We start from the raw sequence: 12,065 nt of genomic DNA, 5'->3' as shown, positions 1-12,065 counted from the left end.
AACAACTTGGGGCTCCGGCATGGAAACTGTCAGCGTTTAGTATGCCCCCTACTGACTGTGCAAACTGAAACCTCAGTGCCTGCCTCCACCACATCTCACTGCTGGTCTTTTGTAATCACGCAGGGGTTTTTGACCCCCTTTCTTTTTGGGAATCTGGTAGCAGCCGGTGACAGCTTCCTCTTTTTGCCTTGTCCCGGTAGCCAGTGTTCCCAGGACCTTCAGCTTGTGATATCTGCTTCCACCTGTATCTCTAGGAACCATCGCTGCCTTTATATCTTGTTGAATCTTTTTTTTTTTTTTATTTGTACAAGGCAATGATTTCATCCCTTAACTTTTTGGACCATTCTCTTCACTTTGCTATATTTCTAATGTCACAGTCAGCAAACCCCCAGCCAGTCCAGGTATTTGATGTGTTTTGTCGTGCTTGCGAGAATACTTAATTTGCAGTTATGCTCTTATGAGGAATTCCTAAATATTGGTGAAACTAGCATTTACTGATGATTTTGGAGAATCCACGCTAGATGTTCAGTTAGTCATTAGTTGTGATGAACTATTTACATTGTTCTTATGTCATTAGTTTACTTGTGTAAATTTTTTCGAAAAAATAAATTTGCACTGGGGGTTGAAAAATTTAGATTTTTTTTTTTTTTTTTTTTTAACCTTCCTATCAATAAGGCTACGAAGACTGCTGGGCTAAGACCAATGGAGAAGAAGGATATCCCGATGGTCCAGCAGTTATTAAATAGCTACCTGAGTCAGTTCCACCTCGCCCCGGTCATGGATGAAGAGGAGATTTCACATTGGTTTTTCCCTCAGGATAGCATCATTGATACGTTTGTGGTAGAGGTAAGTCTCTGTTCCGTCAGTCAATCGTCTCGGCGCCACGGTCAGATGTTGGGCACTGGACATGGGAGAGGGTTCACCACTTGTAGCCCCATGACCTGATCGCTACCGTCGTATGAAGACACCCGGGACCATCACTCTTGTATGTCGTGTCCTAATAGGAACCTGTGCAGATTTCCATAAAAAGGCACAGTGTAATGAAATGTGCCATAAACATCTAGGGAATATCCAGTTGACCTCCCTGTGTGCTCCCCTTTCTTCGCAGAGCTCCACAGGCGTATTGACGGACTTCTTCAGTTTTTACACATTACCTTCCACGGTCATGCATCATCCGGTGCACAAAACTCTCAAAGCCGCTTATTCCTTCTACAACGTCCACACGGAGACGCCCCTGCTGGACCTAATGAACGATGCACTGATTATCGCCAAATTAGTAAGTGGATTTTACACTAATTTTTTTCCCTCCTATCAAGATGTGTTCTTTAACCCCTTACTTACCGATGACTGAATAGTACGTCATCGGTAAGTATCCCCTGCTTTGAGGTGGGCTCCAGCGGTGATCCCACCTCAAAGCCGCGACATGTCAGCTGTTATAAACAGCGGACATGTGCCCCCAATAGGCGCGAGCGGAATCGCGATCCGCTCGCGCCTATTAACTAGTTAAATCCCGCTGTCAAAGCTGACTGCGGGCATTTAACTAGCGCTTCTGGTTGCCGAGCTGGAAGTGAGGGCATCGCCGACCCCCGTCACGTGATCGGGGGTCGGCGACGCAATGCCTTGATGCGATGCCCGGTGGTCGGCGCTCATAGCAATGCAGTAAATCTGCTACATATGGGCGATTTGCTCATCGCCCATATGTAGCAGAGCCAATCAAGTGTGGCATGCTTCTAGCCTCCTATGGCTATTGAAGCATGCCAAGAGTAAAAAAAAAAAAAAAAAAAAAAAGTGTTTAAAAATACCCTAAAAGTTCAAATCACCCCCCTTTCACCCAAATCATAATAAACAAAAAAAAAAAATCACACATGCACATATTTGGTATCGCCGCGTTCAGAATCGCCCGATCTATCAAAAAAACAAAAGGATTAACCCGATCGCTAAACGGCGTAGCGATAAAAAAATTCAAAACCACAGAATTACGCTTTTTTGGTCGCCACGATATTGCATTAAAATGCAATAACGGGCGATCAAAAGAACGTATCTGCACAAAAGTGGTGTCATTAAAAACGTCAGCCCGGCACGGAGAAAATAAGCCCTCACCCGACCCGGGATCATGAAAAATGGAGACACTACGGGTCTTGAAAAATTGCGCTTTTTTTTTTTTTTTTAGCAAACTTTGGATTTTTTTTTCACCACTTAGAAAAGAGAACCTAGACATATCTGGTGTCTATGAACTTGTAAAGACCTGGAGAATCATTCTGGCAAGTCCGTTTTAGCATTTATTGGACCTAGGAAAAAAAAAAAGCCAAACAAACAAGTGTGGGATTGAACTTTTTTTTGCAATTTCACCGCACTTGGAATTTTTTTTCCCATTTTCGAGTACCTGACATGGTAAAACCAATGGTGTCATTCAAAAGTACAACTCGTCCCGCAAAAATCAAGCCCTCACATGGCCATATTGACGGAAACATAAAGTTATAGCTCTGGAAAGAATGGGAGCGAAAAACGAAAACAGCTCCCGGGAGTTAAGGGGTTAATAAATTGTTGCAAGGAGAATCCAGTGTCCGCTTATTTTCAAACCCTAATCATTTGATTCCTGCCGGGAGACAAAACATTACAAATATTTTTATCGAAATTTTGCAACGTTCACCACGAAAATCTGTGATTTGACTTCTGTGTGGGAATGTGCGCTAAGTGTGCTGCCATGTATCCACCCATTCAGTCCTCCGGCCCTTCTATAAAATGTGGTAATCCAGCGTGGAGAATTTATGATTTTACCAGTGGATTCTAAAGGGGGGGTTTGATTTATGATCTCTGAGGGGCCGTCCACGTGGACTGTCACTAATCAGACCCCAGGTGTCCCAAATTTTTTAGTATGATTGAAGGGTTGTTGAGTATGTGCAGCCACTGTCTATAGGAGTGCTCAGTACTGCTTTCTTAAAACAGGGGACATTGGGACCCCTGTTCTTTTGATTGGTGGGGGTCGTAGCAAATGGGTTCCTATGTATCCTGTGAACAAGTGATGGGGTATTCTTCAGGAAGTGATGGCTTCTTGCTAGGTCTTCACTTAAAGGGGCTGTCCACTACTAGGGCAATCCCTTTGTGATCAAAATATTTAAAATAATAAAGTCTATACTCGTCTGCCGTGTCGGCGCCGTTCCCGCGGTGTCGGCTGTTGCTCTCCTCGAGGCTCCCGTGTTGTGACTCGTGACCCCGGCGCCCAATCAGCGCTGGCGTCAATGTCTCCGCCTTGAGTCAAATCGAACATGAAGAGGAAGTCCAGGCTCTAGCCTGTCCGTGGCTTCCTCTTCATGTTCAGTTTGTCCTAAGGAGGGGTCAGTGACACCAAGCATGATTGGGCACCGGTTTCACAACACCGCATGCGAGCCCTGGGAAGCGCACAGACACGATGGGAACAGCCCCGGCATAGGAGGTGAGTATAAGCTTTTTTCTTTATTGGGCTCAAGTGAGTGCTATGAGAAGAAGTTGTCCAAGTAGCGGACATCTTGGTCTGGGACAACCACCAATCCTAAGACTGAAGGGGGCGCAGCGCTGCAACCTCTTCATGGGGGGGGTTTCTCGGAGATCGTAAAACCAGCGATTATTACATGATGACAGATCTTACAGGAATGCCATCAATTCCTGATATGGGATTGTGGGTTTATGAGGCACAGCTTGGGTCAGGAAAAGGACTTCTTACTAGTGGGGAATAAGTCCTGATTATAGCTGTAGAAACTTAGAGTGGAATAAAGGGTAAAAACTGCATTGTGTGAATTCTAAATCGAATTATTTAACTTACTCCGGTTTCTCGTGCAGAAAGGGTTTGATGTTTTCAATGCCCTGGATCTGATGGAAAACAAAACTTTCTTGGAAAAACTAAAGTTTGGCATAGGAGATGGCAATCTGCAATACTACTTGTTCAACTGGAGATGCCCAGCTATGGAGTCTGAAAAGGTGAGAATATACCTACAGTGGGCAGGAACATCTCACCCGGAAGCTGAGATACAGGGAGGTGTATGGTGGGATCTTTGCACTGTAGAATACCCTTAGCGGTCCCCATCTTGCCTCTGAATTTTAGGAAATAAGATCAATTTTTTTTTTTTGCTTTCCAGGGTCAAGGAACCCAGAAAATGACTGTTTTCCTAGAAGCATACACTATAGAGCAGCTTTCTGTTTGCTTGTTAGGGAAAGAGCAGAGTCTCTGAAGTAGCATAGCCGCGTGGCTAAGAAGACTTATTCTGCGAGTGAAGTAACAAAACGGCCTTGTTAGCTTTCAGAGGGGGAAGAGGATTGATTCTCTTCAAATCTTTGCCCCAGAAGCTTAGGGGAAAATATGAAAGCAAATGAAAACATTTTTTTTTTTTTTTTTTTGCTAGAAACATTAGATGACTATAAAAGTTAGTACCAGCCTTTCCATACAAGCTGTCTGAGATGGCAGGAGTCCAGTTTTGTCAAGTATATGGCTCTAGGAGCACAGATTAGCAGCGGAACATAGGAGGTACATGAAGGCAAAATAGTGATGCAAAACCCTTATGCTACAAATATAGTAAATTACTATAAAACAAGTGCTAACTGACTTTCACGACCATTATCAGCTGCCAGAGATGAAAGGAGATCAATTTTGTCCAGTGAGTGGCCTTATGAACACAGATTAGCAGCAGAACATGGGAGATGCATGAAAGCAGAATAATGATACAAAATCCTAATGATAGAAACATAATTACTTTAAAACAGCTGTGAATTGCCATTTAAAAATATCAGCTGCCAGAAGTGGAAGGAGACCAATTCTGCCTATTGAGAATTCTGTATTTTGCTATTTTTTTTTCAGGTCGGCCTAGTGTTACAGTAAACTCTCCGCCATAGTAGACTGCCTCAGTCATTCGACGTATGGGTCAGGAGCTGCTCTTCAGGAGAGTCAAGCACAACGTGAAGCAGATGCTGGAGCCGCCAGGTGGTGTGAAGGAAAGGAAGCAGCGGCCTGGGCAGCTTTGCCACCACACAGACATTATACAGCGTCGTTGTCGTCCTCTCCTCCTGGCGCACATCCTTTTATTTACAGGACTAAAACCAACGAGAAAAATCTACCCCACAGAGAGAAAAATACGGAAGCACACATTCCTCTAAGCTTGGAAAGATCTAACTTTTCAAGGACATGACAGATCATGTGATCTTCTTTAAACCATCGTGTTTTTTTGTATTTTTAGTTTGTTTTTTCTATACGGATCGGACTGCATGTGAAATAAACTTTTCAGATTTGGCAATGCACCGTCGAATGCAGCATCTAAAACCATGTGGTTATCAGAGGGCCAAAAATAAGTTACTGTACAATGGATCTCTGGCCAATTTTTGCCTAGGTGGCCTGTAAGATTAGTCCCCTTCCTGTTTTTTTGGTTTTTTTTTTGCTTCTAAAGCTTTATTTTGTGTCATTTTAATACCGGAAATCAGTCGCTGCCGCCAGGAAACGGTCAGTCCGAGGAAAAGATCGCCAGATCTCTAGAATTGGCAAAACAAAAATCATGTTGTTTGTGATAGAAGAATGAGTAGATACACGGGCGAGCTAGTGTGATGTTATAGTAAATCCGATAAGAACATTCATGGTGTGATCGCAGTGTCGCCTTCTCATGCACTTCCCCTGCAAAAGTATTACTTCCTTTCAGAGCTTTAAGTAAAGCGTATTTGAAATAAAAAACCTAAAAAATGTCACTTTGCCATATGTTCCAATAACGTGAGACTGTCAAACCATGTATTAGATCATGATCTGTCACTGTGTCCCCATGACAACCCTTCCTTTTAGAATGCTAAGGCAGTGCCTTTTCTTTGGGTATCAAAAGCCAAACACGTCTGGGTTGAAAAAAAAAAAAGCTTTTGATTAGTAACAATGATGTTCTGAGTCATGGATAAGATGGTCCAGAAGTGTTATCATGGGGTCACGGAATGGCTTATGGATACTGTGAACTCGTGCTGTCTGATTCACATGCAGCATGAATCAGACACTGTGTAGGACGTCAGCGTTGTAAGTTTTACTCTGAAACGCCGCTGCAGTGCTCGTCTAAGCCTAACAGCGTGCAATATACATACTGTTAGGATTCGGCTCTGCTTCTCGATTTCAGCAATCATTGCACAATCTGTATACTTGGGGCTAGCTTTTTGTATCCCTTTCCTGTTTTATACAGATCAAATACCTTTTCCCATAGATCCGTTGACAATTCTTTTGCTTTCCCCATGACATACAATCCAGAAACGTCAGTGGCTGGATGAAAGACGCAAGAGTCTGTCTGGATCCCAGAAACTCACTCAGCTTTTATGCACACACACTGGTTACAAGCAAACAGGTCACAGGTGAGGATGTTACCTTTAGTAGCCAGTCAACTCCATTTGTGCCAACATCTGTGCATGTTATCAGGCCAAAATCACCAGGGTATGTTAACTTTTGATCAGGGTCATTTGGATGTTTTGGGTTGTCATTATGATTTAAAAAGAGAAACACAGTAGTTTGACAATAAATGGCTTCACCAATCCACTAACCATGAGTGGAGAAAAAGATTTGGTGTTATTAATATTCTCTGGTAAAAGGCCAAGAAAGTAAAAATTCTGCCGGGGTATGCAAACTTTTGAGCACAACTGTATGGCAGTTGCAGGCTTTGACTGCTGCTGTTAACCACTTAAATGATGCCGTCAAACTCAGGAGAAAAAAGCTCTGGAAAAGATAATCAAGTAGAGAACAAATTCAGTCACTCAATATTGGAAACATTTAAGAATTTGTGTACAAAATAAAGGGAAAAAAATCTTACTATACTTACATCCTCCTCTTTATGATGGCATTCATTTTTTTTGTGTCTGAACTTTTAATTTATAAATAGGGCCACCCTTAATTTCTGGCCTCTTGCATGGATCAGATTTGGCCCCTGCTACATCTTTCTTTGGAACTTTATCCCATGGGGCTGTCTCCTCTTCAAAGGTGTACTTTCTTTTTGAAGATGAGGGTAGTGAACCTTTCTTTTTTAAAGAGAGGTTGATTTTTTTTTTCATTTACTGAAAGTGTACACCTCTTCTGCTCTAACCCACCAAACATGGGTTGCTCTTTGTGGGTCACACCCCATTCTTAAAATGAGAGGGATCAGCCAACAGCATCTCCTCCCACATGGACACTCCCACTGGACCCCAGAAGTGAAGTTACCACCTCTGGGTCAGACTTAACTCCCAGCAGACCCAGGACGACACGGCGGCCAACAGACTCACGAAAAGCATCAAGAACTTGTGCATGCACAAGCCCCCACTGGACCGGTGGTGGCACCTCCATGACCCGACAAGGGCGCTGCAAGCAAGGAACCGTTCTCAGCAACTAGGCCAGTATTCTTCCGCTCCTTTTCTCACCAGATTCTTCAGATACAGGTACCCCTCAAGGACAAGAAACCAACTGATACGCGGGAAATGTTCACCCTTTTATACAGTAAGATCCTGTGCTTGATAAGCGGATGGTCAAGGAGGTAGAGATTTGCAAAGAGCTGACGCCACTTTGGCAAATCTTGTTAGTCACGCGCAGTGTGGGGGATAATATGATTAGTAGGATGATTAGTCCACGCCCTTGACTAGTCACTCACTGATTCGTATATCCCTGGCCAAATAAACTAAAAAATATGTAAATTAAGCAGAAAACAAAAAAAGGGGGCTTGTTTAAAGTAGTAGAACGAGTAGGATAAAGACGTGGGTCCGGTATGTGGGACACTCAGGTTTCCTTTAAATACTTGGATCGAGCGCTCCCGTCTATGGGAGCATCAGCTGAAATGGCAATTTTCAGCCAACAACCAGGGCTGTGGAGTCGGTAAGCCAAACCTGCAACTCAAACGACTCCGACTCCTCAATTTCCCTTACACCGACTCCAACTCCGACTCCACGACTCCCACACAGATTGCTTATATTTAAGTGAAAAATTTATTGTAGTACAATGTGAACCTCAGACATTTAATCATTTTTATGATCCCATAATCAAGATATTTAGATAGAACAGAATATATATTGGTGTACTACCCGGTTTTCATTCTTTTTGGTACAGATACGATATGGATAGACAGATATGGATAAATGGATGGATAGAGCAGATTTCTAATCTGCTTTTGCTATTGAAAACATTATCTATGAGCTCAAAAACCTTTCAGGTGATGCAGTTTTTTAAAAAGCTGATCTGCTTTTGCAGCTGAAAAACGTATCCTCAAAAAACACAGGGAAAACGCTGTGTGTGAATGTAGCCTTAGATCAGGAATAGAACAGCCATTTATAGGACATTTCATAACTTTCCCAAACTCCTATGAAAAAATATTCAGCACATCCTGCATTGAATTACTGTACCCAATTTATTATATATTTTAGGAGTCGGAGTCGGTCCATTTTATTCCAACTCCGACTCCACCAAAATGAGCACCGACTCCGACTCCACAGCCCTGCCAACAACCATGTAATGTATATGCCCAGCTTTTCATTTGGCAGCTATTGGGGCCTTTAGCAGAACCCCGGATGCCATTACAAGTCTTCAGGCCCCTGTGATCATGTCACAGTGAACTAATAGGAGTCAGAGCGCACACACCGATAGCCAAATTATTTAGAAGCCCTTTCAGCGAGTGACAGCGGCATCTAAATGGTTAAACAGCCACAATAAGCGACCGGAGCTCGCTCCAGTCGCTGCTGAAACAGAAAGATGTCTGCTGTGTAACTAAGATGGTATCACTCGGGCACGGTGACAGACACCCGACATGTGACATTATTACATCTCGTTGGGTAATGATCTAAAACACCATAAATACACTGCAGCCACAATTCTGCCTAGGAAAAACGAGGCAACACTATACTCAATGTTTTCTCTTTCAAAGACATGGTCATTAGCCCCCATTATCGGAGCAGAACTGTAAAAAGAATGTGATCAGAAAATGACCTATTGTTTAGGTGTGACCGGCGCATGATCGCAGGTCAGTATGACAACCAGAGGCCTCCAGCAGACCTCTATGGTTGTCATAGCCAGATCGCGTGTATGTAGCAGAGCCGATCGGACAACTGCAGCTTCTAGTCTCCCATTGAGGCTATTGAAGCGAACGAAAAGTAAAAAAAAAAAAAAGTAAAAAAAATATAAAAAGTTCAAATCACCCCCCTTTCACCCCATTCAGAATAAAACAATTAAAAAAATAAAACATACACATATTTAGTATTGCTGCATTCAGAATCACCCGATCTATCAAGCTATAAAAAGAATTATGCCGATCGGTAAACTGCGTAGCGAAAAAAAAAGGGCAAAACACCAGCGTTACGGGGTTTTTTTTGGTCAACAAAACATTGAATTAAAATGCGATCAAAAGATCATATCCACACCAAATGGTATCATTAAAAACGTCAGCTCGGCCCGCAAAAAAATAAGCCCTCACCCAGCCCCAGATCACGAAAAATGGAGGCGCTACGGGTATTGGAAAATGACAGAGTAAAGCCAGCTCACCTGTTGTGGCGTGTTGTCAGCACGGACTGCAAGGAGACCGCTTGGAAGCAATATAGAAAAAGGAAAACTCCAACTGATAAAAAAAAAGGCTATTTATTGAAAAAATTCAAGTTAAGATCAGCATCCCGCAGACACAGCGGTAACGCAGCTACGCGTTTACAACATTGCGTGTGTTCTCATTGACATTTAGAAGAACGATTTATACATACTCCGTAAGAAAACCGCTCCCCGTCATGAATCACACAATTAAAATAACAATTGTCGTGCACCTGAACAATTAACCCCTTAATGACCCCCAATACGTCTTTTAACTGACCTGAGATATAAGAGAATAGGATCCCCATACAAGTAACAATCCAGCAGCTGTCGGCTGTCCACCATAGCTGACAACTTGCTGCATCAGCCACGATCAGTGTTGGCACCGTCCATATCTGTTTAACCCCTTAGATGCTGCTTTAAAAGAGTGTGGCTTCTCCCTCGTTATCCCCATTGGCACCCTGAGATCATGATTGTGTGCTCCTGATGTTTGCCATGGCAATTCAAAGCCAAATAGTGGCCTTAGAGTCTCCCGGCTACAGGTTCAAAACTCCGCGACAATTAGGTGGTGAAAATCAACTTTTTCATTCCTATCATGCCACTTTGTATTAATTCCTGAAAAGCACCTAAAGGGTTAATAAACTGTCTGATAGCAGTTTTCAGTATGTCACGACTTGGTGTTGTTTTTAAAATGGTATAACTTTGTGGGGTTTCCCAATATATAGGACCCCTAAAGTCACTTCAAACCTGGATAGGTCCCTAAAAAAAAAAAAAAAAATTTGTAAATTTCCTTGAAAAAAAAATATGAAAAATTGCTGCTACATTTTTAAACCCCCTAAAATGCTAACAAAATAAAGTACAACTTTACAAATGGTGCTGATGTAGAGCAGACATGTGAGAATTATTATTTATTAATCTTTTGCTATGGTATGACTGTCTGAATTAAAGGGATAATCATTCAAAGTTTGAAAATTGCTATTTTTTTTACATTTTTGTCAAATTTCTGATTTTTTTTATAAATAAACACAAAACATATCAACCTAAATTTACTATTATCATAAAGTATAATTTGTCACAAAAAAAACCCAATCTCAATATCACTGGAATTTGTTGAAGCGTCCCAGAGTTATTACCACATAAAGTGACACTGGTCAGATTTTTAAAATTTGGCTGTCACTAAGAGGTTAAAAACATGTGATGCCAGAAAACACAGGTTAACAAAAAAACAACACAAACATGCTATTATAACAGAGAATCAATAATGAAATAATAGCTCTCTCTGAAGATTAAGTCCACAAGGATGGCAGGTGTCCGAATATCCAGAAAGCCTCACGATCGCGCCGATATTTACGGATGTCACCTCCTCTTGCTGATGAAACAATTTTTTCTATTGCAAAAACTTGGAAAGATGCAGCGCTGCGCTCATGGCATTGTATGAAATGTTTAGAAGCCTGTGACATTGTGCGAGAAGAATGAGAGATGTTACCAATATCGTTTAAATGCTCAGAAATACGTGGACTTTTCAAATGTTTTGAACTTATCGCAACAGGTATTAACCCCTATGGCCTGTTTCACACATACATTTGTCACCATCAGTCAAAATCCGCCATTTTTCTTGGCGGATCCGTTTTTGTCCCCATTGGACTTGCATTAGAGGCGGATTTTGACTGACGGTCGTCCGTTGCATCCATATTTCAGCGGATCCGCCAAAATTTTGGCGTCTGCTGACATCACCGGATGGACAATGCAACATTTTTTTGGGAGCCGGATCCGCATTTTTGCGTCTCTCTCCTAACCTCCAGTCACCGCGAGATTGCCCGATCTCTCCTCGCCGCCGGTCACCACGAGATTGCCCCATCTCGCCGCCGGTCACCGCGAGATTGCCCCATCTCGCCGCCGGTCACCGCGAGATTGCCCCATCTCGCCGCCGGTCACCGCGAGATTGCCCCATCTCGCCGCCGGTCACCGCGAGATTGCCCCATCTCGCCGCCGGTCACCGCGAGATTGCCCCATCTCGCCGCCGGTCACCGCGAGATTGCCCCATCTCGCCGCCGGTCACCGCGAGATTGCCCCATCTCGCCGCCGGTCACCGCGAGATTGCCCGATCTCTCCTCGTCGCCAGTCACCGCGAGATTGCCCCATCTCGCCGCCGGTCACCGCGAGATTGCCCGATGTCACCGCGAGATTGCCCGATCTCTCCTCGCCGCCAGTCACCGCGAGATTGCCCCATCTCTCCTCGCCGCCAGTCACCGCGAGATTGCCCGATCTCTCCTCGCCGCCAGTCACCGCGAGATTGCCCGATCTCTCCTCGCCGCCAGTCACCGCGAGATTGCCCCATCTCGCCGCCGGTCACCGCGAGATTGCCCCATCTCGCGGCCGGTCACCGCGAGATTGCCCCATCTCGCCGCCGGTCACCGCGAGATTGCCCCATCTCGCCGCCAGTCACCGCGAGATTGCCCGATCTCTCCTCGCCGCCAGTCACCGCGAGATTGCCCGATCTCTCCTCGCCGCCAGTCACCGCGAGATTGCCCGATCTCTCCTCGCCGCCAGT

At 43.9% G+C, this 12,065-nt stretch overlaps 1 protein-coding gene across 1 annotated transcript in view; it reads left to right on the top strand.

The window, feature by feature from the left end:
* Positions 1-5,700, top strand: part of NMT2 (N-myristoyltransferase 2) — a 69,493-nt gene extending 63,793 nt beyond the window's left edge. The window contains exons 10-13 of the mRNA XM_073581925.1: positions 676-846; positions 1,109-1,276; positions 3,817-3,954; positions 4,829-5,700. Coding sequence (XP_073438026.1) covers positions 676-846; positions 1,109-1,276; positions 3,817-3,954; positions 4,829-4,849 — 498 coding nt within the window. The 3' untranslated portion in view covers positions 4,850-5,700. The remainder of the gene's footprint in view (positions 1-675; positions 847-1,108; positions 1,277-3,816; positions 3,955-4,828) is intronic.
* Positions 5,701-12,065: the final 6,365 nt, after the last annotated feature.

This window comes from Dendrobates tinctorius, unplaced genomic scaffold (assembly GCF_039654945.1).
Source record: "Dendrobates tinctorius isolate UK_male_01 unplaced genomic scaffold, ASM3965494v1 ptg000070l, whole genome shotgun sequence".
Lineage (NCBI taxonomy): Eukaryota > Metazoa > Chordata > Amphibia > Anura > Dendrobatidae > Dendrobates > Dendrobates tinctorius.
The sequence above is the reverse complement of the archived record's forward strand: the minus strand, read 5'-3'. Positions and strand labels throughout refer to the sequence as shown.